The sequence below is a fragment of the Phacochoerus africanus genome, chromosome 11, assembly GCF_016906955.1.
Source record: "Phacochoerus africanus isolate WHEZ1 chromosome 11, ROS_Pafr_v1, whole genome shotgun sequence".
NCBI lineage: Eukaryota > Metazoa > Chordata > Mammalia > Artiodactyla > Suidae > Phacochoerus > Phacochoerus africanus.
The window spans coordinates 9,225,833-9,251,614 of record NC_062554.1 but is presented as its reverse complement, the minus strand read 5'-3'; the positions used below and the strand labels follow the sequence as shown (position 1 = coordinate 9,251,614).

The 25,782-nt window shown below is 49.5% G+C and overlaps 1 protein-coding gene and 1 long non-coding RNA gene across 2 annotated transcripts in view; both read left to right on the top strand.

Annotated features, from left to right (window-relative positions):
- Positions 1-25,782, top strand: part of MAP6 (microtubule associated protein 6) — an 89,728-nt gene that overhangs the window by 50,558 nt on the left and 13,388 nt on the right. The window contains exons 2-3 of the mRNA XM_047753457.1: positions 13,523-13,736; positions 20,202-20,398. Of these exons, the coding sequence (XP_047609413.1) occupies positions 13,523-13,736; positions 20,202-20,398 (411 nt within the window). The remainder of the gene's footprint in view (positions 1-13,522; positions 13,737-20,201; positions 20,399-25,782) is intronic.
- On the top strand, positions 20,456-21,470 carry LOC125111504 (uncharacterized). Its single transcript, XR_007130870.1, has 2 exons — positions 20,456-20,611; positions 20,815-21,470. It is a non-coding gene; the product is annotated as an uncharacterized LOC125111504 (long non-coding RNA).

Below are 25,782 nucleotides of genomic sequence, written 5' to 3'. Positions count from 1 at the left end.
GAAGCCGTTCTTATTCAGTTATTTCTTCATGGCAAGTTCCTAGAAATGGAATTGTTAGACCATAGGATGACCATTTTCAAGGCTTCCTTCACTAATTCACACATTCAACAAATATGAAATGATCACTTAGGCTGTTCCAGACCCTCCCCTGGGCCCTGGAGTCACAGTGGTGCCCTGCTGTGCTGGATCGGGCTGCACTTCCCCGTATCCTTGCCAAGAGTGGGTAGCGATGCCTTCTCCTTTTTGGCAGGTCATATGAAAATAGTAATATCATCCCGAAAGCTTAAGATTTAAAGGTACAAAATAAATACATAAATGCACAATGAAGAAATGATACATACTTGTGTGATTGTGACATAAAGAAGGACTTTTAAAGAATCATCTCCAGAGTAAGTAGGATAAAGGAACAGGCTGATAGATTGGGCCAGGTGCACCTTTAAAGCTTATGTCCAGATGTAGCCAGGTGCGAGGATGCCACGCCGACTCTTGTCCCTTCTCGCACCTTATGCGCACAGCTCTCCAGCGATGCTCAGAGGACTGCTGGCGGAACACTGGGGCCTCTGGTCATGGACTTGCCCAAGCACCCTGAGGCCCTGAGCAGCAGGAGCTCCAGTCCAAACAGGGGCCGTTACAAACCCCCCAAAAAGAGGAGGAATAAACAGGGGCTGTGGCAGGTCACAGTTACGTGAATTGGGATTTGTATGGACACAGGCATAGATAGAGCCATGGAGATGTAGGTTAGAAAAACTGGGAAACACAGTGGCCAAGAAGTATTATGTCTTCTTTTTGTCTCTAATACTTACAGAGATTCTTATCAGTTAATACAAAAAAGAAAAATGGGCAACTGACTGTAATTGCTCCTTGATCCTTTTACCATTAAAAAAGTAAAGACCAGGAGTTCCCGCTGCCCCGCAATGGAATCGGCAGCAATGGGACGCCCATTTCAAGCCCGATACAGTGGGTAAAGGATCTGGCGTCCCCGAAGCTGCAGCTTAGGTTGCAACTACTGCTGGGATCTGATCCCTGGCCTGGGACTCCGTATGCTGCAGGGCGGCCAAAAAAAAAAAAAAAACAGTGTAAGGACAAGAGCATTTATCTGCTTGTTCAGCAACACAAACTGAGCACATATATTGCAGCCTCCAGACCAGGCACCTGGGACACACGGGGCTTGGAAGCCCCCGCTGGCCTCCCAGGCCTCCCAGATGGGCTTGCAAACAACCAAGAACACAGTATGAGCCATCAGACAAGGAGCCAGGGGGGGAAGTCATTTAGTGACTTCAGACATTTATTTCAGCCATTCTAGTGAGTGTGTGGGGTATTTCACTGTGATTTTGTGTTTCCCTGCAAAGTCTGGTGTTGACCCTCCTCGTGTACTTATTTGCCATTTGTATATTTTCATTAGTAAAATGTCTATTAAGTAGTTTTCCCATTTTAAATCGGGTTATCTTGTCCTCTTGTCGAGTCTTAAGAGATGTTTATACATTCTGGATACAAATTTTTTAATCAGATGTATGTTTTAAATATTTTTTTCTCAGACTATTGTTGGTCTTTTTTTTTTTTTTTTTTTTTGCTTTTTAGGGCCGCACTCATTGCATATGGAGGTTCCCAGGCTAGGGGTCGAACTGGAGCTAGAGCTGTCAGCCTACACCACAGCCAAACCACACCAGATCCAAGCCGTGTCTGCGACCTACACCACAGCTCACAGCAAAACTGGATCCTTAACCCACTGAGCAAGGCCAGGGATCGAACCCTCAACCTCATGGTTCACCAGTCAGATTCGTTTCTGCTGCATCTGCATCACGACGGGAACTTCTGTCTTTTCTGTCTTAATGGTGTCTTTTGAAGGGTAAGAAGGTTTCATGTTGATGAACTGAATTTATCCCTTTTAAACTTTATTATGTTTGGTTCCATGTCATAGCTAAGATATCTTGACCTACTTCAAGGTCACAGAGATTGTCTTCCGTGTCTTATGAAGTTGTATGGTTTTAGGATTGACATTCAATGTAGGTCTGTAATTCATTTCTAATTAATTTTTGGTGGGTGGTGTAAGATAATGGTTGAGATTAGGTTTTTTTTTTTTTCCCCCACATGGACATGCAGCTCTCCCAACACCATTTGTTGAAAAGACTCTTCTTTCCCCCATTGAATTACCTTAGCACCTTTGTCAAAAATAAATTGACTTGTACACGTCAATTATGAGCAGTGGTATGATGGTAAATGTTGAAAAACTAACTCTCTTTGGAGTTCCCGCTGTGGCTCAGTGGTTTATGAACTCGACCAGTATCTGTGAGGATGATCCCTGGCCTTGCTCAGTGGGTTAGGGTCCAGCGTTGCCGTGAGCTGTGGTGTAGGTCAAAGACGCAGTTTGGATCCCGTGTTGCTGTGGCTGTGGTGTAGGCTGGCAGCTACAGCTCCGATTCGACCCCTAGCCTGGGAACCTCCATATGCCATGGGTGAGGCCCTAAACAAACAAACAAACAAATAAAATTCACTCTCTGGGAAGAAGACAGGGCTTACTGTGTAGTGTTGGCCAACTTCCTAGTACGAATACTCTCACACAGCTCATTTCAAGCTATCAGTCACTATCAGATCACCACATTCCCGAAAATTCGACAGTCAGCTCTCCGAGCCAGGATAGGGCAGCTTCAAAACACTGCTGTGTACATACTTTCATTGCTGACCTCTATTTTTTTTTCATAGTTCTCTGTATCTGTCTTTAAGCCAATAACATACGTGATTACTATAGCTTCATAATAATTTTTGAAATAAGGAAGTGTAAATCCTCAGACTTTCTCTTTCTCAAAAAAGTGTTGGCAATTGTAGATCTTCTCCATTTTAAATAAATTTTAAAATGAGCTTCTCTTTTCTACAAAAAGTTCTACTGGGATGTTGATAAGATTTTCTTGAATTTATCAATCAATTTCTAGAATTGCCATCCTGGCAATAGTGAATCTTCCAATTTATAAACCTTGTATATGTCTTCGCTTGTTTAGGTCTTCAATTCAGCAACATTATACATTATACATTATATACATTATACATTATATTTCAGTGTTCAGGCGTTGCACTTCTTTTGTTAAATCTATTACGCCATGTTTCTCTCTGACACTGTTGTGAATGGATTTTTAATTTTTTTTATTTTCTCACTCTCTGTCACTAGTCTATATAAATATAACTAGTTTTTGCATAATAATTGTGAACCCAGTAACCCTGCTAAACTCACTCTCTTGTTCTAGAACTTTTTGTAGATTTCTGAGTATTTTCTAAATGCAAGATCATGTTATATGCAAATAATGACAATTTTACTTTTCTAATCTGTATGCCTTTAATTTTTTTTTAATCTTGTTTTATTGTACTGGCCGTGACCTCCACTACAATGCTGAGTAGCAGGGATGGCAGTGGACATCCTTGCCTTGTTCTTGATCTTGGGGGGGGAAGCATTAAGTCCTTCCCCATTGAGTATGGTGGTGATTGCAGGATTTTTGTAGATGTCCTCTATCAGGTTGAGGAAGGTCCCTTCTATTCCTAGTTTGCTGAGTTTTTGGTTTTGTTTTGCAGTATCATGAAAAAGGTATTAGATTTGGTACAATGTTTTTCTATATTAAGATGATCATATCATTTGTAGTCTTCATTCTATGAAAATGACATATTACATTAATTTATTTGTGTGTGTAAAGCCAACCTTGCATTCCTAGGGTAAACCTCACTTATTCATGAAGTTTAAATTTTCTTGTATGTTGCTGTATTTGATTTGCTAACCTTTTATTAAGGGTTTAAGATCTATATAGATGAGTGATATTGGCCTGTAGTTTTCTTGTAAGATCTTTGACTGACTTGGCTTCAGGGTAATACCTGATATTACCAATCTTAAAATAAATTGAGAAATATTTACTCTCCCTCTATTTTTTATTTTTTAAAGTAGGTGTTTTTTTTTGGGGGGGGTTGTCTTTTTGCCTTTTCTAGGGCCGCTCACGTGGCATATGGAGGTTCCCAGGCTAGGGGTTGAATCGGAGCTGTAGCTGATGGCCTACACCACAGCCACAGCAACGCCAGATCCAAGCCGAGTCTGCGACCTACACCACAACTCACGGCAACGCCAGATCCTTAACCCACTGAATGAGTCCATGGATCGAACCTACAACCTCATGGTTCCTAGTTGGATTCATTAACCACTGAGACACGATGGGAACTCCTAAAGTAGTTTTTAGGATGAGTATTTTGTTTGTTTGTTCTTTAATGTTGATAGGATGCAGTAGTATGAATTTTAATCCTAATGTTTGATAGGAAATCACCTGGAGCTAGATTTTTTTGGTGGAAAGATTTAAAATTGCTAACTTAGTTTCTTTCCTTGACATACATTTATTCAGATTTTCTGTTTCTTTTTGAGCCAGTTTTTGTGATTTTCATCTTTCTCAGAGTTTGTCCATTTCATCTGTGTTGTCAAGTTTATTGACATAAAGTTGTTCCTACTCTTTCCTTATAATGGAGTTACACTTTGAAGAAGTCATACAATGATCTTATCTTTAGCATCAGTTTTATGTGTTAAAAAAAAAATATTTATCGGGGCCATCCTACCCACCGAAAAAAGAATGAGGCAAGTGGGGTTTGTCGAGCCCTCCACTGGATGGATCATACAACGTCCTTGGCTCTTCTTATAGGTCATCTCATAGGAGTCTCCTCTCAGAACTCTGGGGTCACGCAGGAGGGGGCAACACTCCTTCCCACCCTTCAGGGCAACTCTCAGGGTTCCCACTTCCTGTCTTAGGAACCATCCTCTGGGAGTAATGGATACAGGTCTTTAGGGACCAACCATCCAGAAGAGAGCAGCCTCAACCTGCTGGCCCTGTGGTCTTAGAGCACAACTCTTCCTACAACTAAGAAACCCAGACAGTGATGGGACAGTGGGGATGTGCGGACCGAGGAGGGAGTAATGATAATTTTCATGCACCCTCTCATCTAGCTCTTATTCTTTTCTACGTGAGGCGTATTTGCATGTGGACATACCTTTACCGCCACACTGCCCAACTCCTATCCTCTGCCAAGTGTCAGTTTCTCATTTGGTCCCTTTTTCTTCCCTGCAGCTCCTAGCACAGTGCCTGCTAGACACTGCAAACCTAAATTAATCTGTGTAGAATTAAATTGACTTTTAACTCTGTCTTTATAATTCTATACATACTGTGCACGTGACTTTCTCTGCGTGAGACACTGTTTCCCAGGTGCACAGAGGCCTGTGAACCCCAAGCGGCCTGTGACAGACCAAGACATCAGTTACCTGCGCAACGAACCATTCGCCTAATGAGGGGCCCACGTCCTGACCCTAACCCTAAACCTGACCCTGACCCTGACCCTGACCCTGACCCTAACCCATGCCATTGCCAGCTGAGGCCTGTGCCAGATCTTTCCGTGCAAGGGAAAGGAAGCCTCCTTTCCTCTCATTCTCTGTTCACATGAGATTAACGACAAACTTTTCTTTATATACCAGCAATCTTTTCTTCCCTAGAGTGCTTTCTCATTTCAAAAAAAACCATCATACATGGTGTACGTTGCTTATTGGATTTTGGCAGATAAGAGAGCGATCTAAACGCCGGGCATGTTGGCATTCCCCATAAGATCCCCTTTCTCCCTTTCGCACAAAAGGAGCCGAGAGATGCATGTTGCGGGCACACAGGCGTGCATCATAAAGCGCCTCTCCTGACCCGGTCCTCCCTGGTGGGAAGAGACCCTCTCCCCTCTAGAAGGAGACACATACCTCTCTAAGCTCCCTGCAGCCCTCTGGGCTCAGGGAGGATCTTTTCTTTGGAATCCCCAAGGGCTGCTTCCTTTAACCAGCAGCGTTCACTGACTGCCTCCATCAGCGGTCAGGAAGGGGCCTGCTTCCCTTCTTCTAGAACACTGTAACATGACAGGTGTAGACGCGATTTTTGAACAAAGACCTAATGTTTCCATGACAACATAGATTACGGATAAAAACCTACAGGAAGATTTTAGACTTAAAAGCATGATTTTCTCCCTTCATAAAGCAGTCAAGGACTGTCGAAACGTTTTATTGTCACGAGTATGGGGAAAGAATTCTCTTTCTCAAGGACTTAGGCACATAATAAATACATCTGGGGGCGTCTGGGTGGAGCAAGGGGATTTGTATATGGTCGTAGCTGGCAGTGATCTATTATTTGAAGACTCCGCTTCTGCCAAGAAGTGGTGTTGACATGTGTAAATATTCTTCACAGCAATAAAATGCTCCTTCTATAATTCTATTTCACTGTTTCTTGTAAACATCAGGCTTTTCCGAATGAGAGATGAAGGAGCCGCCTCTCTTCTTCTCTTTTTACAGCCCTGTTTCTCCAAGGCCAAACCCTCTCGCTCTTTTCCTGATGCCTCTCCCCTCCTGGGACCTGGCTTCAGCAGTCACCCAGCTCTCGCCTGTCTTCCATCTCTCTCCCCCTGTAATTGTTCTTTCAATATCTCCCCTCGAATCCCCACAAGAAGAGGTGCTTAAGTGGAACGGAGGTCTTAAGAAGTGAACGTCTGCTTACAGTGGGCCCTCAGCCCTGGAGAGCCCGTCCATCAGTCATGCATTGAATGCTACTTCATTTAAGTCCAAGGCAAAATGCATTCAGAAATGAACCTGGCATTGGAAGCTTCTGTGCAAACCGTGTCCACTTCAGGCACCAGAACGTTGACGGCAGTAGCCAGAAAAAAAATACAATAGCTGAACAGATATTTGACGTCTGTGTCGTTGTCTAGTCCTCCCCACTAAGTGCAAGGCCAGTGGAGGCAGGAGCGGCGTCTGGCTCTCCCACCGCGTTTCCAGCTCCGTGCCTGGAATGTGACAGATGCTGACGAATTTGTCTTGAACACTGGAAGGAAAACCGAATGCCTTCTCATCCAGTTATCCGTCACAGGCTTGTGATTCCGATGCGGATGCCCAGGGCTTCTGCCCCTAATACCTTCTCATTTAACCCCACATCCATCCTGTGAAACAGGCCTTGCGTAAATCCTTTCCAAATGAGCTCTCTGAAATTCGGAGCAGGCGAGAGACTGACTGGAGGCTTAGAGCCAGACTGGCACCCAGGTTTATCTTATTCCAGAGCCTGTGCTCTTGCCAGAGAACCACTGCCTCAGTTCTGGGCTCTGCTTGTTCCCACCTCCCTGGCCTCTGCCTGTGCCCCCGCCCCATGTACTCTGTGCGCTGAGGCATCCTTTTCTCCAGTGAGGGTCTGGGCTTCTTTGTTTTCTGCCTGTGACCTGGCGCCCAGGCAGCCACATCTCAACCAGCTTTGCCGCACAGGAGGCAGTGCTGCCCTCTGGTGAAGGCGGCAGAATGGTCCCTCGCAGCTTCTCACAAGCCCAGCCTGACCTTGTCTGTTCACATGATGCCGAACTTCCCGGCCCGGCTCACGCCAGCGCTCTCCGCCTTGCCGATGGGAAGCCTGGGTGTTTAAAGCCTCTTTCGATGGGAAGAATAATTTCCAACTGGGGTCTGTGTTAGAATCTGTTACTCCAAAATTTAGCAGCTTAAGCCAACAAACATTAACAACCTCAGGCAGTCTCTGAGGGTCAGAAATCCGGGGTGCACAGAGCTGGAGAGGTTGAGCTCAGGGTCCCTCGTGAGCGCTGAGGGCCCACTGGCCGGGGGCTGCGGGCCCACTTCTAGGAAGGTGCAGTCACAAGGCTTTTGGCAGGAGGCTCGGTTCCTTGCCAACTGGACCTCTCCACAGGGGCCGTTTGAGTGTCCTCGTGATATGCAGCATGCCGGAGTGACCCAAGAGAGGGAGAGCAGGGAAGAGGCTACAGCGCCCTCATGCGAGGTCCGGGGGGCCTCACACTGTCACTTCCACGGTTTTCTGTTGGTTGGAAGCGAGTCACTAAGTCTGATGGCATTCAAAGGGCAGGGAACTAAACTCCCCCTAGGGGAAGAGTGTCAAGGAATTTGTGGCCCTACTGCGAGAAGTGGTGCCAATGCCAGGTGCTTGGGTGGCAACTCTGTGCCCCTCCTGGGCTGTGGCAGGCCAGGGACGTCGGTTTAACTGTTCACAGGGGTGAGGGGGGCTCCGAATCCCTGCCCCGAGCACAGGCAGGATCGCGGCACAGACTCAGAAGGACAGTCCTGAGCCTCAGTGACACCCTCTCTGGGAGGGAAGGCAGCCCAGGACAAGCTGGACCTCGGCGAGCGCTCCCTGGAGGTGAAGGTCAGAGGAGGCAGGGCTGACTCCTCCGTGGGCCTGGGGGGCTTCCTAGAGGGGAGAGTGCTGGAGCCTGCACGTAAGGTCGTGCAGCATCTCTGGAGCTGGAGGTGTGGCGGGAATAGCATGCCAAGAAGGGGAACAGCACAGCAGGGAGGTGCCGTCTGTCTGGCGAAGGGTGGCGTGACGTCCTCCTGGGCAGAGTTGGTGACAGTGCTGTGGCACGCAGTTGTCGAGAGGATTGTGTGAGACGGTGCAGTCAGAGTGCAGCACTGTCCCTGGCACGCAGAAAACGCTCCCTCGGTGAGTTTGCGACAGCGGATGAGGACAGAGTCATGAGGCTGGAGCGCCCACTAGGGGCCAAGTGCAGGCAGCATATCATCCTGAGGAATCATCACGTGAGACCTGGAAGGGCCTTTAGCTGGGGCGTGGTCCTTTAGGACACAGGGCACTGCTAAGGTGTTTCTGTAGGTGCGCAGCGTGCTCACAGCCCAGCGGGAGGCAGAATCGTCCTGCAGCATGTGGATCAGAGCGCGGAGACAGGGACCAGGAGGGGTGGGGCACAGAGGCTGGACAGGAGGAGGTGAAGGCAGAATATTTGTCGACTCTTAAAAACTTCGCCTGGTCGGCAGGATCCAAAAGCCCCAATTTAGCATCTGCCCTAAACGTGACCTGCTGCCCTGGAGAGGCCCTGAGGGAGCAGCCCAGGAACAGGGACATCTTGGCCACCGCGTCTGCCTGAGAAGGCTCCCACTGGGCCTGGCTCTGCCACCCCCAGCCCAGGCTCCTCACCATGGGTTCTCCAAGGAGCCATCCGCAGGGACCTGATGCCCAGACCTGAACATGGTGACGGAGCCACTTCTCCGTGTGATCAACCCACCCGCAGAGGGACGTCACAGTCCCAAACCCCCTCTGCCCCTGCGGGGATTATTAGGACACTGGACCAGCACTAAGCCTCAAGGGACGGGGTCCAGCTGGGGCTCTGCTGCAGAGGGGTCAGTGGGCCCTTGGCAGTGCAGTTGGGTCATCCCGTCCCTCCCTTGCATTGCGATACTGGAGGAGTTGCGGCATGAGGGACATGTCTGGGGGCCGGGGCAGCAGCCTGCAGCTTCAGCTCCCCACCCACCCACCGTGTGCACAGAGCACCACAGTGGTGTGTCCCGGACAGGCTGAAGGCTAGTGCTTCTTGTGTTTGCTGCCAGGAGCCAGAGTCACCATGAGCTTGAGGTGGGTCACACACCCACCCCCAGGTGTGGGACAAGGGCTTCAAGTCAGGCAGACCGTGGTCCAGTCACTGCCTCACCTCGTGCTGGCTTGGCATCCCTCACCTTGCCCAGCTCAGTACCCACACACAGCGAGGGGTGACTAACAGTGACCCACAGGGCGTTCAAAGGCTCAAACAGGGTTAGATTCTTAAAGAGCTCAGCCTTAAAAAAAAAAAAAAAAAAAAAAAAGTAGGTATTGGAAGTTCTCGTTGTGGCTCAGTAGAAACAAACCTGACTAGTATCCATGAGGACTCGGGTTCGATCCCTGGCCTCATTCAGTGGGTTAAGGATCTAGCTGTGGTGTAGGTTGCAGACACGGCTCAGATGCCGTGTTGCTGTGGCTGTGGCTTTGGCAGTTGTAGGTCTGTTTTGACCCCTAGCCTGGGAACTTCCATATGATGCGGCTGGGGCCTTAAAAAAGCAAAAAAAAAAAAGTAGGTGTTGGGCAAGTGTTTCCGTTTTCCTGTCCTTACCTGTCCTGAGGCCCGGATCGGATGTTCCCGCTGCCCCAGCCGCAGCCCTTGCGGCCGCTTCACTCGGCGGGGGCCCTGGGTGCCTCCTGTCAGTCTAGGGAGGAGGGAGTCCACAAGAGCCTAGGTGACTTTGAATGTTTTCTTGGGTAAAGGAAACTCCTCCCAATGAGGACTCAAGACACGGGGATCATGGCTTTTAGGGGGGTGGCCCAAGCAGCCAGAGAAGCCCCACGTGGGAGCAGCTGCACAGGGACCTGTCGTAGAGCAGAGCACTGGCTGTTCTTTCAGTCTCCAGATGTTTCTTGCTCTGTGCTATGCAGGGCAGCTGGGGAACATGGAGCTCGGTCCCTGCAGAAGAGGGACTCCGGCCAGGGCAGAGGACAAGCCTGCGGGGCTCTCATCATCTCGGCGGGATCGGCAGCAGATGGAAACATGACATATTCTCCTGCCTCCATGAAAAAGCGCTGTCTCATCTGGGCAGGCGGGAAGGGTTCAGGAGGAGGCCAGGAGCGGCCCAGAGAGGAAGTCTGTTTCCCTAAATTCCCACTGAAGGCCGAACCCTTCAGCCCTGCGAGGAGCGTAGGCCGACAGGCCGCATGGCTCTGAGTGACGGCCTGAGCCAGGGAAGGGCCCTGGCGGGCAGGGCGCGGGGGTCTGACCCAGAGTCAGGTGAAGGACCACGCTAACGAGACCGGACTTTAAGGACAGTTGTGTCATGAATTTCCTATGTAGTATCTTGTCCCTCAAGAGAGACAAATGGACTCATGAAAGAACTGAAGAGTGTGAAGCTGCCAGGTACCGCAGAGGGTCCAGGAGCCAAGCGCTGTGAGACTCAGGCTGAGTAATCCAGGAGGGCTTCCTGGAAGAGGAGAGCCCTGAGCTGGGCCTTGAGGAGTGATCGGACTTGGGGGCAGCCTGAGAGGAGGAGGACACCGCCAGTGGAGGAGGAGCAGCAGTGCTGCCTCCCTCGAAGCGTTCAGCAGCTCCCAGGCCTCTTGCAAGCATCCAGGGTGGCCCTCCAGGCTCTGTACCTGCTCCCCACCCTGTCACCTCGCCACCCCTCCAGAGCCCTGCCCCCGCTCCCTGCGCAGTTGACCCTCTGAGCCCCGCTGCTGCCCGACCCTCCTCGTCCTCCTCCGTACCTGCCCCTGCCCCCAGCCCTCAGGACACAGCATCCTCTGCCCTCTTTCCGTCTGAACTATGTCCCATTCGCTTCTTTTTCCTGTTCTTAGGGTCACACGTGGACAGCTGACCCACAAAATGCTAGAGAACTCAGGCTCAGCTTCTCTCTCTCTGCGGGCCACATGCCACAGCCATGGCTGGCATCTGGCAAATGCCAAACGAATGAATAAATGATGAAGCTGAAATCTGGTTGCACAGAAAGGGGGGTCGAGGGTTACAGGACCATGTTAACTTGTGGCAAAAGGCACTGGACCTGGCTGACCTGAGCCTGTGGCCCATAGTGCTCCGGGCAGAGCATCTCAGGGCTGGAGGCACTCAGGTATCCTCTGTCCAGTCTGTGTCATGTCAGCCCTCCATGGCACCGCAGACACGGCTCAGACCCCATACAAGCACCTCCAGGGAGGGCAGCCAGCAGGCTGCAGCTCCAGCGTGTTGTCTGACTGCAGTGGGGAGGGTGTGGGGCGTGGAGTGCGGCTGATCTGGGCTGAGACCTAGCTCTGCTGTTCGCCAGCTGTGTGGCCTCATGCAAGCCACCTAACCTCTCTGAGCCTTGGTTACCCTCTTCCGTAAAATGGAAATAATACTACTTCTTTTCAAAGTGGTCGTAAGGATTATAAAGAATGTTCAAAAACAAAACAAGCTTCCAGCTTCTAACAGGTGACTAATCAAGGGTACCTAATTCTTTTTTTTATTTCATAAGATTAGTTGTTTCATGTGGCTGGGGGAGGTTTTACAGAGCGTTCAAAGAAAGTTCTAGGAGTTCCCATCATGGCTCAGTGGAAACGAATCCGACTAGGAATCATGCGGTTTCGGGTTCGATCCCTGGCCTCACTCAGTGGGTTAAGGATCCGGCGTTGCTGTGAGCTGTGGTGCAGGTCACAGACGCAGCTCCGATCTGGCGTTGCAGTGGCTGTGGCATAGGCCGGCAGCTACAGCTCTGATTCGACCCCTAGCCTGGGACCCTCCATATGCTGTGAGTGTGGCCCTAAAAAGCAAAACAAAAGGTTCCTCTCTCAGCGGGTGTCATGCCCAACCCACAAGCCCCGGTCCCTCCCTGAGCCTGGCTGCTTAACTCGCTGCCGTGTTGTGTCCCCACTGCCACTATCCTGGCTCAGGCCTCCACCTTCCTCCTGGCTCCCTGCCCGGCCTCGCGACCTCCTGCCCAGTCTCTCCTCTTCCGTGCCCGTGCACGCTGCTGCCAAGTTTCCCTTCCCCAAGACAAACCTGGCCACACTCACCCATGGCTTGAAACCCCTTGGCAGCTCCTTCAGACCTTCCTCTCGGCGTGGCCAGCAGAGTCCTCGCAATCTTCTCAGCCTCCTGCGTCCTTCCCCACCAAGCTTTGACCCAGCCACGTGCACTGCCGCAGGTTCCCCTGGAGAGCCGGGCCTCTTGGGAGCCTCTCTGCGGGTTCCTCATCCTGCTGGACCTCCTCTTCCAGCCCACGCCCTGTCAGCCTCTGTGATGCCCTCCAGAACCCGCCCCCCAATTCCCGGGCTGGCACAGGGGCTCCCCCCCACCCCCGTGCTCTCCTCTCCCCACTCCTTTGCGGCTCCTGGCTTATTGTCCGGGAGTAACCTCCAGTCCCTCTGACCCACACCTTGAGGTCAGCATCCTGCCAGGTGGACCTTGAGCCCTCAGGGTTTCGTTAAATGCACGAGTGAGTGGAATGGAGCAGCGAGGGAATCCAAGAAGAGAAGACAGTTTAGCAGGGGATGCAAGATGGTTTGGTCAGAGGGACACTGAGTTCGGGTGCCAGCTGCACGGGGAGACAAGTCTGAAGCTTGGGGAAGGGTCTCTTAAGAAGTTGTGGTCTGGGAGTTCCTGTTGTGCCACAGTGGAAATGAATCCGACTAGGAACCATGAGGTTGTGGGTTGGATCCCTGGCCTCGTTCAGTGGGTTAAGAATCTGGAGTTGCTGTGGCTGTGATGTAGGCCGGTGGCTTATAGCTCTCATTGGACCCCTAGCCTGGAAACTTCTGTATGCAGCAGGTGTGGCCCTTTAAAACAAAACAAAACAAAACGCAAAAACAGTCACAGTTCTGGAATCTCACACACAGCAACATTTGGTCATTTGTACTGAACCCATGAATGAGTGCGTGGATTGAGTTTTTTCAGCCTCATTTTAGGTGTTGAGAAAATGAGCCCCCCAAATTAGAATTGCCTGTCCATGGTGACACAGTAGGACCTGGGAGCCCAAGTTCTTTCTCCAAGGAACTACTGCTGTGGCCTCACCCTGCCTTGACTGGGCAGGAAGGGACACTTGTGCTTGCCCAGGAGGAGAGTGGCCCTGTCTTCAGCCACACTTCCACCAGCATGACAAGCCCCGATGGAGAGCTCGCTGTGTTTGCAGCCCTGTGTGAGGACGCCGCTTCCAGGCATAGGATGTCTTATCACTGAGGTTTTCTTTGATTTGCAGGAATGAATTCAGAGCATGGACGGACATCAAGCCGGTGAAACCCATAAAAGCCAAGCCCCAGTACAAGCCCCCGGATGATAAGATGGCTCACGAGACCAGCTACAGCGCCCAGTTCAAAGGGGAGGCCAATAAGCCAACTCCAGCTGACAACAAGGTCATTGATCGCAGAAGAATACGCAGCCTCTACAGCGAACCCTTCAAGGAGCCCCCAAAGGTGAGACAGATCTTGTGAGGACCCACCAACGCAGCCTGGCATAGAAGGATTAACTGCGGCAGAGATGGGGGCGGGGCTACTACCAACTCTAGCCCCGCCCCCAAGGGCTCCTTGGAAGTCCCTCCTTTCCTTCTTAGCAGGTGGAGGGGCTTCTTACCAGGAACTTTGCTCTCAAAAGGAATGTTAGAAAGGGACATTAAGGAGTTCCCACTGTGGCACAACAGGATTCGGGGAGTCTGCAGTGCCAGGATGCAGGTTCCACTTCTAGTCCAGCACAGTGGGTTAAAGGATCCAGCATTGCCACAACTATGGCATAGGTTGCAGCTCTGGCCTGGATTTAATCCCTAGGCTGGGAATGTCCATTTGCCACAAGTGCGGGGGAAAAAAGGAATATTACCTACAATGAAGACAGCTTAAAAATTGTTAGATTTCCAGAGAACTAGTTTTTTTTATTTATTTATAATGATTTTTATTTTTTCTCATTATAGCTAGTTTACAGTGTTCTGTCAATTTTCTACTGCACAGCAAGGGGACTCAGTTACACATACATGTATACATTCTTTTTTCTCACATTATCATGCTCCATCATAAGTGACTAGACATAGTCCCAGTGCTACACAGCAGGATCTCATTGCTCATCAATTCCAAAGGCAGTAGTTTGCGTGTTTTAACCCCAAGCTCCCCATCCATCCTGCTCCCTCCCCATCCCCCTTGGCAACCACAAGTCTGTTCTCCATGTCCATAATTTTTTTTTCTGTGGAAAGGTTCATATGTGCCCTATATTAGTTTCCAGATATAAGCGATATCATATGGTATTTGTCTTTCTCTTTCTGACTTACTTCACTTAGTATGAAAATCTCTAGTTCCATCTGTGTTGCTGCAAATGGCATTATTGTTCTTTTTTATGGCTGAAAAAGTATTCCATTGTGTGTAGATACCACATCGTCTTAATCCAATCATCTGTTGATGGACATTTAGGTTGTTTCCATGTCTTGGCTATTGGGAATAGTGCTGCAATGAACGTGAGGGTGCATGTGTCTTTTTCAAAGAAAATTTTGTCCAGATATATGCCCAAGAGTGGGATTGCTGGGTCATATGGTTGTTCTGTGTATAGTTTTCTAAGGTACCTCCATCCTGTTTTCTTTAGTGGTTGTACCAACTTACATTCCCACCAACAGTGCGGGAGGGTTCCCTTTTCTCCACACCCTCTCCAGCACTTGTTATTTGTGGACTTGTTGATGACGCCCATTCTGACAGGTCCGTGAGGTGGTATCTCACAGTAGTTTTGATTTGCATTTCTCTAATAATAGTGATGCTGAGCATTTTCTTCATGTGTTTGTTGGCCATCTGTATCTTCTTTGGGGAAATGTCTATTCAGATCTTTTGCCCATGTTTCAATTGGGTTGTTGGCTTTTTTGCTGTTGAGTTGTGTAAGTTGTTTGTATATTTTAAAGATTAAGCCCTTGTCAGTTGCATTGTTTGAAACTATTTTCTCCCATTCTGTAAGTTGTCTTTTTGTTGTTTTTTTGTTTGTTTGTTTGTTTTTTATGGTTTCCTTTACTGTGCAAAAGCTTGTCAGTTTGATTAGGTCCCATTGGTTTATTTTTGCTTTTATTTCTGTTGCCCTGGGAGACTGACCTGAGAAAACATTTGTAAGGTCAATATCAGAGAATGTTTTGCCTAGGTTCTCTTCTAGGAGTTGGATGGTGTCCTGTCTTACATTTAAGTCTTCAAGCCATTTTGAGTTTATTTTTGTTCATGGTGTGAGGGTGTATTCCAGTTTCATTGATTTACATGCAGCTGTTCAGTTTTCCCAGCACCACTTACTGAAAAGACTGTCTTTTTCCCATTTTATATTCTTGCCTCCTTTGTTGAAGGTTAATTGACCATGGTTATCTGGGTTTATTTCTGGGTTCTTTATTCTGTTCCATTGGTCTGTGTGTCTGTTTTGGTACCAATACCACACTGTCTTGATTACTGTAGCTTTGTAATATCGCCTGAAGTCTGGGAGATTTATGCCTCCTGCTTGGTTTCTATTGCTCAGGATTGCTTTGGCAATTCTGGGTCTTTTGTGGTTCCATATAAATTTTTGGATTGTTTGTTCTAGTTCTGTGAAAAATGTCATGGGTAATTTGATAGGGATTTCACTGAATCTGTAGGTTGCTTTGGATAGTATGGCCATTTTTACAATATTAATTTTTCCAATTCAGGAGCATGGATTATCTTTCCATTTATTTGAATCCTCTTTAATTTCCTTGATGAATGTTTTATAGTTCTCAGCATATAAGTCTTTTGCCTCCTTGGTCAGGTTTATTCCCAGGTATTTGCTTTTTTGTGGTGCAATTTTAAAAGGTATTGTAGTTTTGTATTCCTTTTCTAATATTTCACTGTTAGTATATAGAAATGTGACTGGTTTCTGAATGTTAATCTTATAACTGGCTACTTTGCTGGATTTTCTGATCAGTTCAAGTAGTTTTTGGGTTGAGTCCTTAGGGTTTTCTATATATAGTATCATGTCGTCTGCATACAGTGACAGTTTTATCTCTTCTCTTCCTATTTGGATGCCTTTTATTTCCTTTGTGTGTCTGATTGCTGTGGCTAGGACTCCCAATACTATGTTGAATAACAGTGGTGAGAGGGGGCATCCTTGTCTTGTTCCAGATTTTAGTGGGAAGGCTTTCAGCTTGTCTCCATTGAGTATTACATTTGCTGTGGGTTTGTCATAAATGGCTTTTATTATGTTAAGGTATTGTTCCCTCTCTACTCACTTTGGTAAGAGTTTTTATCCTGAATGGATGTTGGACTTTGTCCAAAGCTTTTTCTGCATCTGTTGAGATGATCATGTGGTTTTTGACTTTTCTTTTGTTAATGTGGTATACGACATTGATTGATTTGCGTATGTTGAACCATCCTTGCAAACCTGGGATGAATCCCACCTGGTTGTGGTGTATGATCTTTTTTATATGTTGTTGGATTCGGTTGGTTAAGTTTGTTGAGAATTTTTGCATCTATATTCATCAAAGATATTGAACTATAGATTTCTTTTTTGGTGGTATCTTCGTCTGGTTTTGGTATTAGCGTGGTGGTGGCATCATAGAATGTCTTTGGGAGTGTTCCTTCTTCTGAAAACTTTTGGAAAAATTTAAGGAGGATGGGTATAAGTTTCTCTTTGTATGTTTGGTAGAGCTTGCCTGTAAAGCCGTCTGGCTCGGGACTTTTATTTGTAGGGAGTGTTTTTATGTCATACTCAATTTCATTTCTAGTGATCAGTCTGTTCAGTTGATCTGTTTCTTCCAAATTCAGTTTTGACAGGCTGTAAGTCTCTAGAAAGTTGTCCATTTCTTCTAGGTTGTCAAATTTGTTGGCATAGAACAGCCCATACAACACATACCACACATACAACACATACAACAATACATATGTTTTTCATAGTATTCTCTTATGGTTTTTTTGTATTTCTGCAGTATCTGTTGTGATTTCTCCTTTTTATTTCTTATTTTGTTTATTTGGGTTTTTTCTCTCTTCTTCTTGGTGAGTCTGGCCAGAGGATTTTGAATTTTGTTTACCTTTTCAAAGAACCAGATCTTGGTTTTATTGATTTTTTCTATTGTTTTTTGAATCTCTATTTTATTGATTGCCTCTCTGATCTTTATGATTTCCTTCCTTCAGCTAACTTTAAGTTTCTTTTTTTTTTTTTGTCCTAATTCATTTAGGTGGTGGGTTAAGTTGTTAATTTGAGATTTTTATTCATTTTGAGGAAGGTCTGTATTGCTATGAACTTCCCTCTGAGCACTGCTTTTGCGGCACCCTATAGATTTTGAGTGGCTCTGTCTTCATTGTCATTTGTCTCAAGGTATTTTTTAATTTCCTTCTTGATTTCCTCGTTGCCCCATTGGTTTTTTAGTAGCATGCTGTTTAATCTCCATGTAGTCTTTTCCTATTTCTTTTCCTGTGGTTGATTTCTAGTTTCATGCTACTGTGGTCAGAGAAGATACTTGAAATAATTTCTGTACTCTGAAATTTGTTGAGGTTAGCTTTGTGCCCCAGTATGTGATTGATCCATGAGAATGTTCCATGTGTGCTTGAGAAGAATGTACATTCTGATTTTTTTGGATATAATGTCCTGAAAATGTCAATTAGGTCTAACTTTTGTATTGTGCCATTTAGGATCTCTGTTGCCTTACTGATTTGCTGTCTAGAGGATCTGTCCATGGATGTGAGTGGGGTGTTAAAGTCTCCTACTATGATTGTATTCCCATCAATTTCTCCTTTTATTTCTGTTAGTATTTGTTATAGGTCTCTGGGTGTTCCTATACTGGGGCATAGATATTGACGACTGTAATATCCTTGTCTTGAATGGATCCTTTTACCATTAAATAGTGTCCTTCTTTGTCTTTCTTTCTGGCCTCCATTTTAAAGCCTATTTTGTCTAATATGAGCATTGCAACTCCTGCTTTCCTGTCTCGCCCATTGGCAGATATCTTTTCCTATCCCCTCATTTTCAATCTCTATGTGTCCTTTGCCCTAAAGTGAGTCTCTCGTAGACAGCAGACTGTAGGTTTTTGCTTTTTTATCCAATCTACCACTCTGTTTCTTTTGATTGGAGCATTCAGTCCATTGACATTTAAGGTAATTATTGATAGATATGTATTTATTGCCATAAAGAACTAGTTTTTAATTTTGAAAAACCCAGGGGGAAAAAGGCAGAAAATCTCACCTGAGCCCTAAATCCCCTTGCCTTAAAATAACTGTTCTTGGTTGCCCCTGAAGTGCTGACCCAGCCTCAAAGGCATCCTTGCCTGACTTCCTTCCCGCCCAGCCCCGCCTCATCCTCAGCTCCAGTCATTGGATGCTTCCTTACCTCTGGAGTCCCTGAAAATCACCTGCCCTTTCTTATTCTTTCCCTCGATCCACTAGCAATTCTTAGTCTGTCACAACACATTTGTCACATCAGCTGCAAGATGTGTTCTGAGGAATTTGTTACTATAATAAGCAGTTTGTGAATGATTTTCATTTCTAAGGAATTTCCAGGGGATTCAGAGGTTGTTCCCATGACTACACTGCTTTGCTTTATTTGCATCCCAATATGCACTCACGAGCCGGAGAAGCATATTGGAGATTCAGCTGTTGAAGCGGGAATCATACATGCGTAGCTTATTCTATGATGTCAAGCCACATGAAATTGTGCAAATATCAGCTCACCTCTAATAGCAGAAAAAGTCTGAGAAGCTAAATAGCCTCTGCCCTGCTTTGCCCTGGAGTCTTGCAGTCAAGCGGAGTTTCCTATTTGGCCCGGGACTGGTTTACATACAGGTAAGGGAACTACCCAACCCAGTTTGCCTAGACTACTCCAGTTCTATATTCCATGAAAGCTCTCGGTCCTGAGCCAACCACAATGATCGATTACCTTATTTACAGGTCAGAGGTCTCTGAAAACCCCTGCACCTCACCGAGTGAATGACCCAGCCTAGGAGGCCCGACGTCATCTCTGTCCACCTCTGTGGATTAAGTGGGACCCGGGACGTGGGGTTGGCTTTGGACCAAAGAAGATGGAAGTGGAGGAAGGAGGGAGGATTGGGGGAAGTGTGTCCAGAGATGGATGGGAGCAGGGTGGCATATTGAGGGATCGTGGCCCCATGTTCTTGAGAAAGAGAAGGCAAGGTCGCCTTCTGAGAATGAGGGGGCAGCACTAGAGGAGGGGGCCTGGGCAGAACAAGTGGGCTTGAGCAGCAGCTCTTGGGGAGACCGTCCAGGGGTCCAGCCAGAGAGGACGAGGGATGGCAGGGCAGTGCGAAGTCCCCACTGGGCGCGTCTACCTGCCCAAGCCTCCCAGTGAGGACCTCACGGTTGTCCGCAGGAGACAGAAACAGAGGAAGGCTGGTTCAGGCAGTGGCGATAACCCACCAGAACCCCGGCGCCTTCCATCAGCAAAGGTTTATTTCTTATTAAGGAGGAAGGCCGCAGCTCTCCCCATCATCACCTCTTGGGTCTGGGACTCAGGCAGGGAGCAGCCTCTCTGGCAAAGGAAAGAGCTCGTGGGACACGCGAGCTGACTCCTGACCTCTGCCTGGAGGTGACCCGTCACCCCTGCTCACATTTCATTGACTAAAGCCAATCGCACACCTGCCTGAGTTGAACGCAATGGTGAGGAATGACCTTCCCAAGGGAGGGGTCACAGAGAGAGCAACACCGAACAGGCCCACCGCCTGGGGTGGCCCAGGGTGACAGCTGGCGCCCAGGAGTCAGTGTGGCCAGCAAGAGGGCGGCCAGAAGGGCTGATCCCGGGCTTCAGACGGGAGCCACCGGGTGCGGTAGAGTCTGTCTCTGGCACCAAGCTCCTCCAAATCCATGCTGCCATTCCCGTTATCCTTTCACTAATCGCACCTTCTCTCTCAATTCTCCCTCCCCCTCCCTCCCCTCTGTGTTTCTGTTTGCGTCTGTCTGTCTGCCTGTCTCTCCATGCAGGTGGAAAAACCCAGTGCCCCGAGTTCCAAACCAAAAAAGACCTCCTCGAGCCATAAGGCCCCGAGGAAGGCCAAGGACAAGCAGGTGGCGTCGGGCCGGGCCTCCAAGAAAAAGAGCGCGGAGGGCGCCAGTGCCACCCTGCCTGCCGACAAGGAGCAGAGCGCCGAGATGAACAATAAGCTGGCGGAAGCGAAAGAGTAATGCACTGCAATTCCCTTTCTTCTTCTCCTTTTGCTTTTTTTTTTTTCTCTCTTTTCACTAACCAACAAAAAAAGGCCACAAAATTGATTAGAGGCTTCCCATCTGCCTGGATCCCGAGCATTCCAGCAGCTCTTTCGTTTGGTTTCTTTGAACAGAAGGATCCTATTTCAGAGACTGGGCGGCCTGTCTCCTGTCCGGATCTAGACCAGGTCCTCGCCACGGGCCCCCGAGGCCGTGTGCAGGCCGGGACAGCCCGGGAGGGTGTGCCTGGGAGGAGGCAGGAGGGCCACGGGGAACCGTCCCGGGGGCGCTCAGACCTGAGCATGGGGCGTCCTTCTCCTCTTCCTCCCCAGGGGCTGTGCCGGGGATCAATTGTGGACTTTAGGTAAATTTGTTCTTTTCCAAATTTCAGAGTTATCACGTGCTGTACGAGCTCAACCTGGGCTTCCACAAGTGACAACATTTGTGAAAATGTTTTAAAAAACAAACAAAAGTGATTTTCGGCCTTAATGGTAGTAGAATGAGTTGTGTCTGCTACGTTTAGGTAATTTTTTCACGGACTCTTGTAGTAGGCGCAGGTGGCTACATGTAGTTCCCTATTGGTGCGCTGTCAACCGTATACCAAGCCAGAGACACGCCTCGATGACCAAAACTAGGCCAGGGCAAAACGGTGAGGTGGTGCCGGTAGCGCCCAGCCATTGTAGGAAGATGACAAAATGAAGAGATTGTTTTCCTGTTAACTCTCAGCCTGTCCAGTGCCGCCGATTTTGCAGAGCGACTGGTTACAGGGGACTGAGGAAGAAGCTTTGAGGCATAAGTATAGTGTGTTTAGAAGGTGGCTTTCTTGCTCCTGAGGAACACACAGCAGGAAGCAGCTGTAGTGGTTACTGCGACAATGTTTATCTCCTTGCCTGCATTGTCCCTGCTCTGTCCCTTGGACAGAGTGGATGATGCGGAACTTGAGGTTATGGGAAATTCCTGTGGCATAGCCTGAGGAGGAGAGTTCCCTGCTATGTGGTCAGCAAGCATTTTTGACCTCATCCATGAATAAAAGCAGCTCTCCCTGTATTGTGTGTCTTGTGTCTGTGTGGCCAGAGCTGCCAGTGTGGCAGGGCTGCCTTAGCTGTGCTAGAGTTGTGTCGTAGGCATTAGTCGGGGAGTCGTGGAAAGAGCCCACACACCTGCCGGGAAAGTTACACTTGCAAACCCTGTGGCATGTGCATTGCCCGGTACCCTTTATGACTCATGCCCTCAGATTTACGGTCGCCGGCATCCTGAGGTCACTGGGCTGCTGCGTGATGCCAGCCTCTGCTCAGGCGTACTTTTCTTTAGCAACAAAAGCGGTGAAGAATGAAGTCATCCCAGTGCCTCACCCGAAAGCCCCGTGGGTCCTTCTGGGCGAAGGAAGCAGAGCCTCCGCAAGGAGGCAAAGTCCCCGTTTGCACCATTTTATTTGCCGCCTCCAGGCCGATGGAGACGACCCTTGCAAGTTAATTGAGCCCGGGCTCCACCGGCTTTTCCTGAAGAGAACAGGTGCTGCAGGAATGAGGTGCTCAGGGGGCTGCCGCCTGGCCCCCCGTCCTCTTTCCTGTCCCGGGGAAGGAACGGAGCCGCGAGGAGGGGGATGGCTTCGGGAAGGCCGGAGCTGTTAGTGAGTCTCCGTGTTCAGGAATCACGGATTCGGAGGCCTAGTGCAACGGGAAAGGGTCGGTCTCGGTGCTGAGTCCCCTGCTTGCGCGCCGACCCCGACGAAGGCCCGCGCGCTGTCAGCACGGTCTGCCCTTTGTCCGGACGGTTTGCCAACGTGTGTTCGTTCTCTGGCCACGTGGCTTTAGCCAGACAGGTTGTTAGTCGGTTTGAGTTTCTCTGTGGAATAGGCAGCTGTTTTGTGCAGTAAAGTAGGTCAAACGTGACCACACGCAGGGGACCAGTCACTCGCAGCCACTTGCTGATGGCCTGTGTGCCCCACCCGGGCCCAGCCCGGGGCTTGGTGTGTGGAAATCCGTCTCCCCAGCCGCACCACCGCGTTCCGTGGGACTCGATCCCTGTGTCTGATTCAGGTTTGCGTTGCCCGACTTGTAGAGTCTCCCTGCCCCACGGGAGGCTCGAGCTGCCCCGGAGGCCGCCTCCTCGTCTTTTCACCCGTAGTTCCCCCATCTTTTGAGTGCCTCCAGCCGAGACAACCCAGTTGGGATTTCACTTTGACTCTTAAACGTGTCCTTCCCTGGCAAGAAGGCGCTTTGATTTCTACTGTTTACAAACAAAACTCAGCCTGTCTCGTCCCAGATCCCAGAGTGCTGACTGCATCTGATTTCAGCTGCACAAGCAGTGTTCGCTGTTGCCTTCCTGACGGTGGCCCAGCTTTGAGCGCCTCCTCCTCCCCCCACCCCCCCACTTGTCTACACTCCCCCCCCCACCCCGAACCCCGGCTCCCTGACCGCCCCCCCGCAACCCACCACCGACAGAGGAGCGAGGGCCGGAGCTTTCCCACTGTCGATTTCACTCGCCTGCAGAAACCGCCCCTAAAGCTGTGCGTCGGGTCCTTTCCGGCCTCTCATGAGCCGCTGGTGCTCCCGCTCTGCCTCTGCCTCTCTCAAGGCGGACCGGAAGCGTCTAATTACAATTTCGTGGCCTGGGTTTTGTCGCATACCACAGATTGTCTATGTATGTGTAACGCACACCTCTCCTGGTGCTACTTCATTCCTGCTGTTAGTAAGAAAATGACAAAAATATTCATGTATAGCCAATTGATTGTGACGTGCTTGTGGTCTGTGCTTGCTCAGAAACAAACGAACAAACCAACAGTTTTTCCAATTATAAATAAATGCTAAAGACGAACACCACTTTCTTGATCTTATTTCCTCGGTGAGGCCCAGCTGAGTAGGTGAAGGAACCAACCTTTGCCATTTGAGCTGCTCCCACAGATGAGCTGTGCCCTGCAGGTTCTCTGGGCTTCTCCAGAATGCAGCTTGACTCTTTTAGATACTTGCCTCTCAGATACTGAGCGCAAGCAGTCAGAGCTAAGTGTTGAGAAGGGCGACGATGGACCGGGAGACCCAGTGGCCAACAAGGTAGCGTAACATTTTGATCCACGTTGCCGGGGGTGCGTGAGCAGCACGGCCTGGCCCCACCGGGCGGCTGGGCCCTGACCTCCACCCGCTGTCCGTTGGCCCCGCAGGACTGTCTGTTCTGGCTTTTCTCCCCTCCCGGGGCGAGCCCTCACTCGTTCATTTAATCCGGTCGGCATGGGGGTTGCGGGGAGACGGTCTGGTGTGCGCCTAACACAGGGGTGTGGAAACCCCATAAGAGAAGCCAGATAAGGTAGCGACAGGCCAGCTAGCAGGGCGCTGGTGGCTCAGGAGGAGGACAGGGTTCTAACCACGGGGGTGGGATGCGGAATCAGAGGTCTCATGGGGGAAGCGTGGAGAGTGGGGGGAGGTGGATCGCGGGGCACGCAGGGGCTGGCCTGCGGGAGGAGCGCGGAAGGGTGGGCACCTCGGAGCCGGGGCCGAGGGTGCCTGTTCTGATACCCTCTGCCGAAATGGGAGACAAGGGAGCCTTTCCTTTTTTCAACCCATGTTGCTGGAATACCTGTTATGCACCAGGCAGGCATGGGGCCTGCAGCAAGGAACCAGGATGGCTGAGACCCTGCCTCTGATTGGAGTGGAGCATGAAGGAGGAGTCTGTTCTAGCAGATTCTGTGGGTCAGGAGGACCTCAGTGGATGGGCAGGTGGTGACTAGGTGCACAGAGCCGGGGATGGCCAGCATGCCAGGGAGAGGGGCGGCAGGAGCAAGGCTGGGGGTGCAAGGCCTGGGGAGTGGTTCCCTCGGGGAGGGTCAGGGTGCCCTGGACACCCTGGTGCCGGGGTGCAGGCGGATGCTTCCCGGGGTCTCCATCCACAGCCCAGCCTGCCCCCGACCCGTGCATGCTCCTGCCATCGTGCTTTCCATGCTCACCTCATACCAGCCGCCAACCCCAGTCCTCTCTTGATCTGGGCTAGGAGCTCAAGGCTGGGACTCATCCTGTTGCTGATCCCCAGTTTCCAGGCTTTGGGGAGGAGCCATGTCAGAAATCAAGGGTCACGTATATGAAAAAACTCTATGTATTTGTTTTCCAGATGAACGGCAAGCATTCCACCCACGTGCTCGCTGTTGTCTGAGGCAGAAGACACCAAATAGTGTTCAGTAAATAAAACATACACAAATGTATATTATTTAGCACTCTCTTGATCTGTTAAGAACTGTCTTGATCAAAACTAGGGATGGAGAGAGGTGGAAAGGTAGGAGAGGTGGAAAGAGAGGCAGAGAGATGAAGACACACAGGAAACACATGTCTGAAGACACTGACAGTAGCCCAGAAGGTGAGCCATACTGGGAATCAGAGAGAAGGCGATGGTGGTCAGCAGAGAAGCAGGAAGGTAGGAACCACCCAGCGGGCAGCCTCAGCCAGAGCCTCGGCTCTGCTCCCAGAAACCCAGGGGGCAAACCTCCGCCCTTGCTACCCACACCCCCCGTCCCGGGACAGCAAACCAAGTGACAACCAGCGTCTAGTTTTAAAATAGGTCCCCACTGCTACATTAGTTATAAATGCAGTTGAATTTCTCCTTGGAGTGGGTGTGTTCTTAGTGAAATCTTTCTTTTTTCACTAGGATTTTAAAGGTATAGCCTGCTTCCCATTGATTCAGGGAGTGCCAAGTCCCCCTTCCCAAAGGCGATGAACTCCCGTGGCGTGTCACTGTGGGCTCAAGGCCCTTGCCCTGCAAAAATGTCCTAGAGCAGTTTGCATCTTCAGGACCTCAGGTATAAAAAGTTTCTTTTAAGACGTAGCCCAAGGACCACCTACCGTTAAAGGGAGACCCTACCGCAGCCCCACCTGAGACCAGCAGGACAGGGACAGCAGCCGGGGCAGCCGAGGCCACCAGGGCAGGAGAGGCAGCTCTTTCAAATGAGTGGAAGCAGCCCTCCTCGGCCTCCCCTCCCGCAGGACCCAGCACGTGGTCCAGAGCGCTCCATCCCACTGCCACTGACACTTCGAGGCTCATGACGCCTGGACCACCCTAGACGCACTCTAATGACAGAGGTGCCGTCCTTGCGTGTTTCTTCCTTAGCATGTGACCACATTCACAGTGGTGGAGCCCTTAAGCCTTTAGGAGGTTCACGGATGGAGGCCAGTGCCAGTGATGCGAGGCTGGGTCATTCACTAAACTCTCTGAGCTTTGGTGTCCGCCTCTGAAAAGCAGGACACTGATGCTCACCTCGGAGGAGAAGAGTGAGAAGGAAACGACTTGATGGCTATAGGGCACCCGGAGTGGACCCGAAGTAGAACTCATTTCGGCCCTCCATCTCCCTCGTACGGTACTTGAAAGGTCTGTGTTCTCC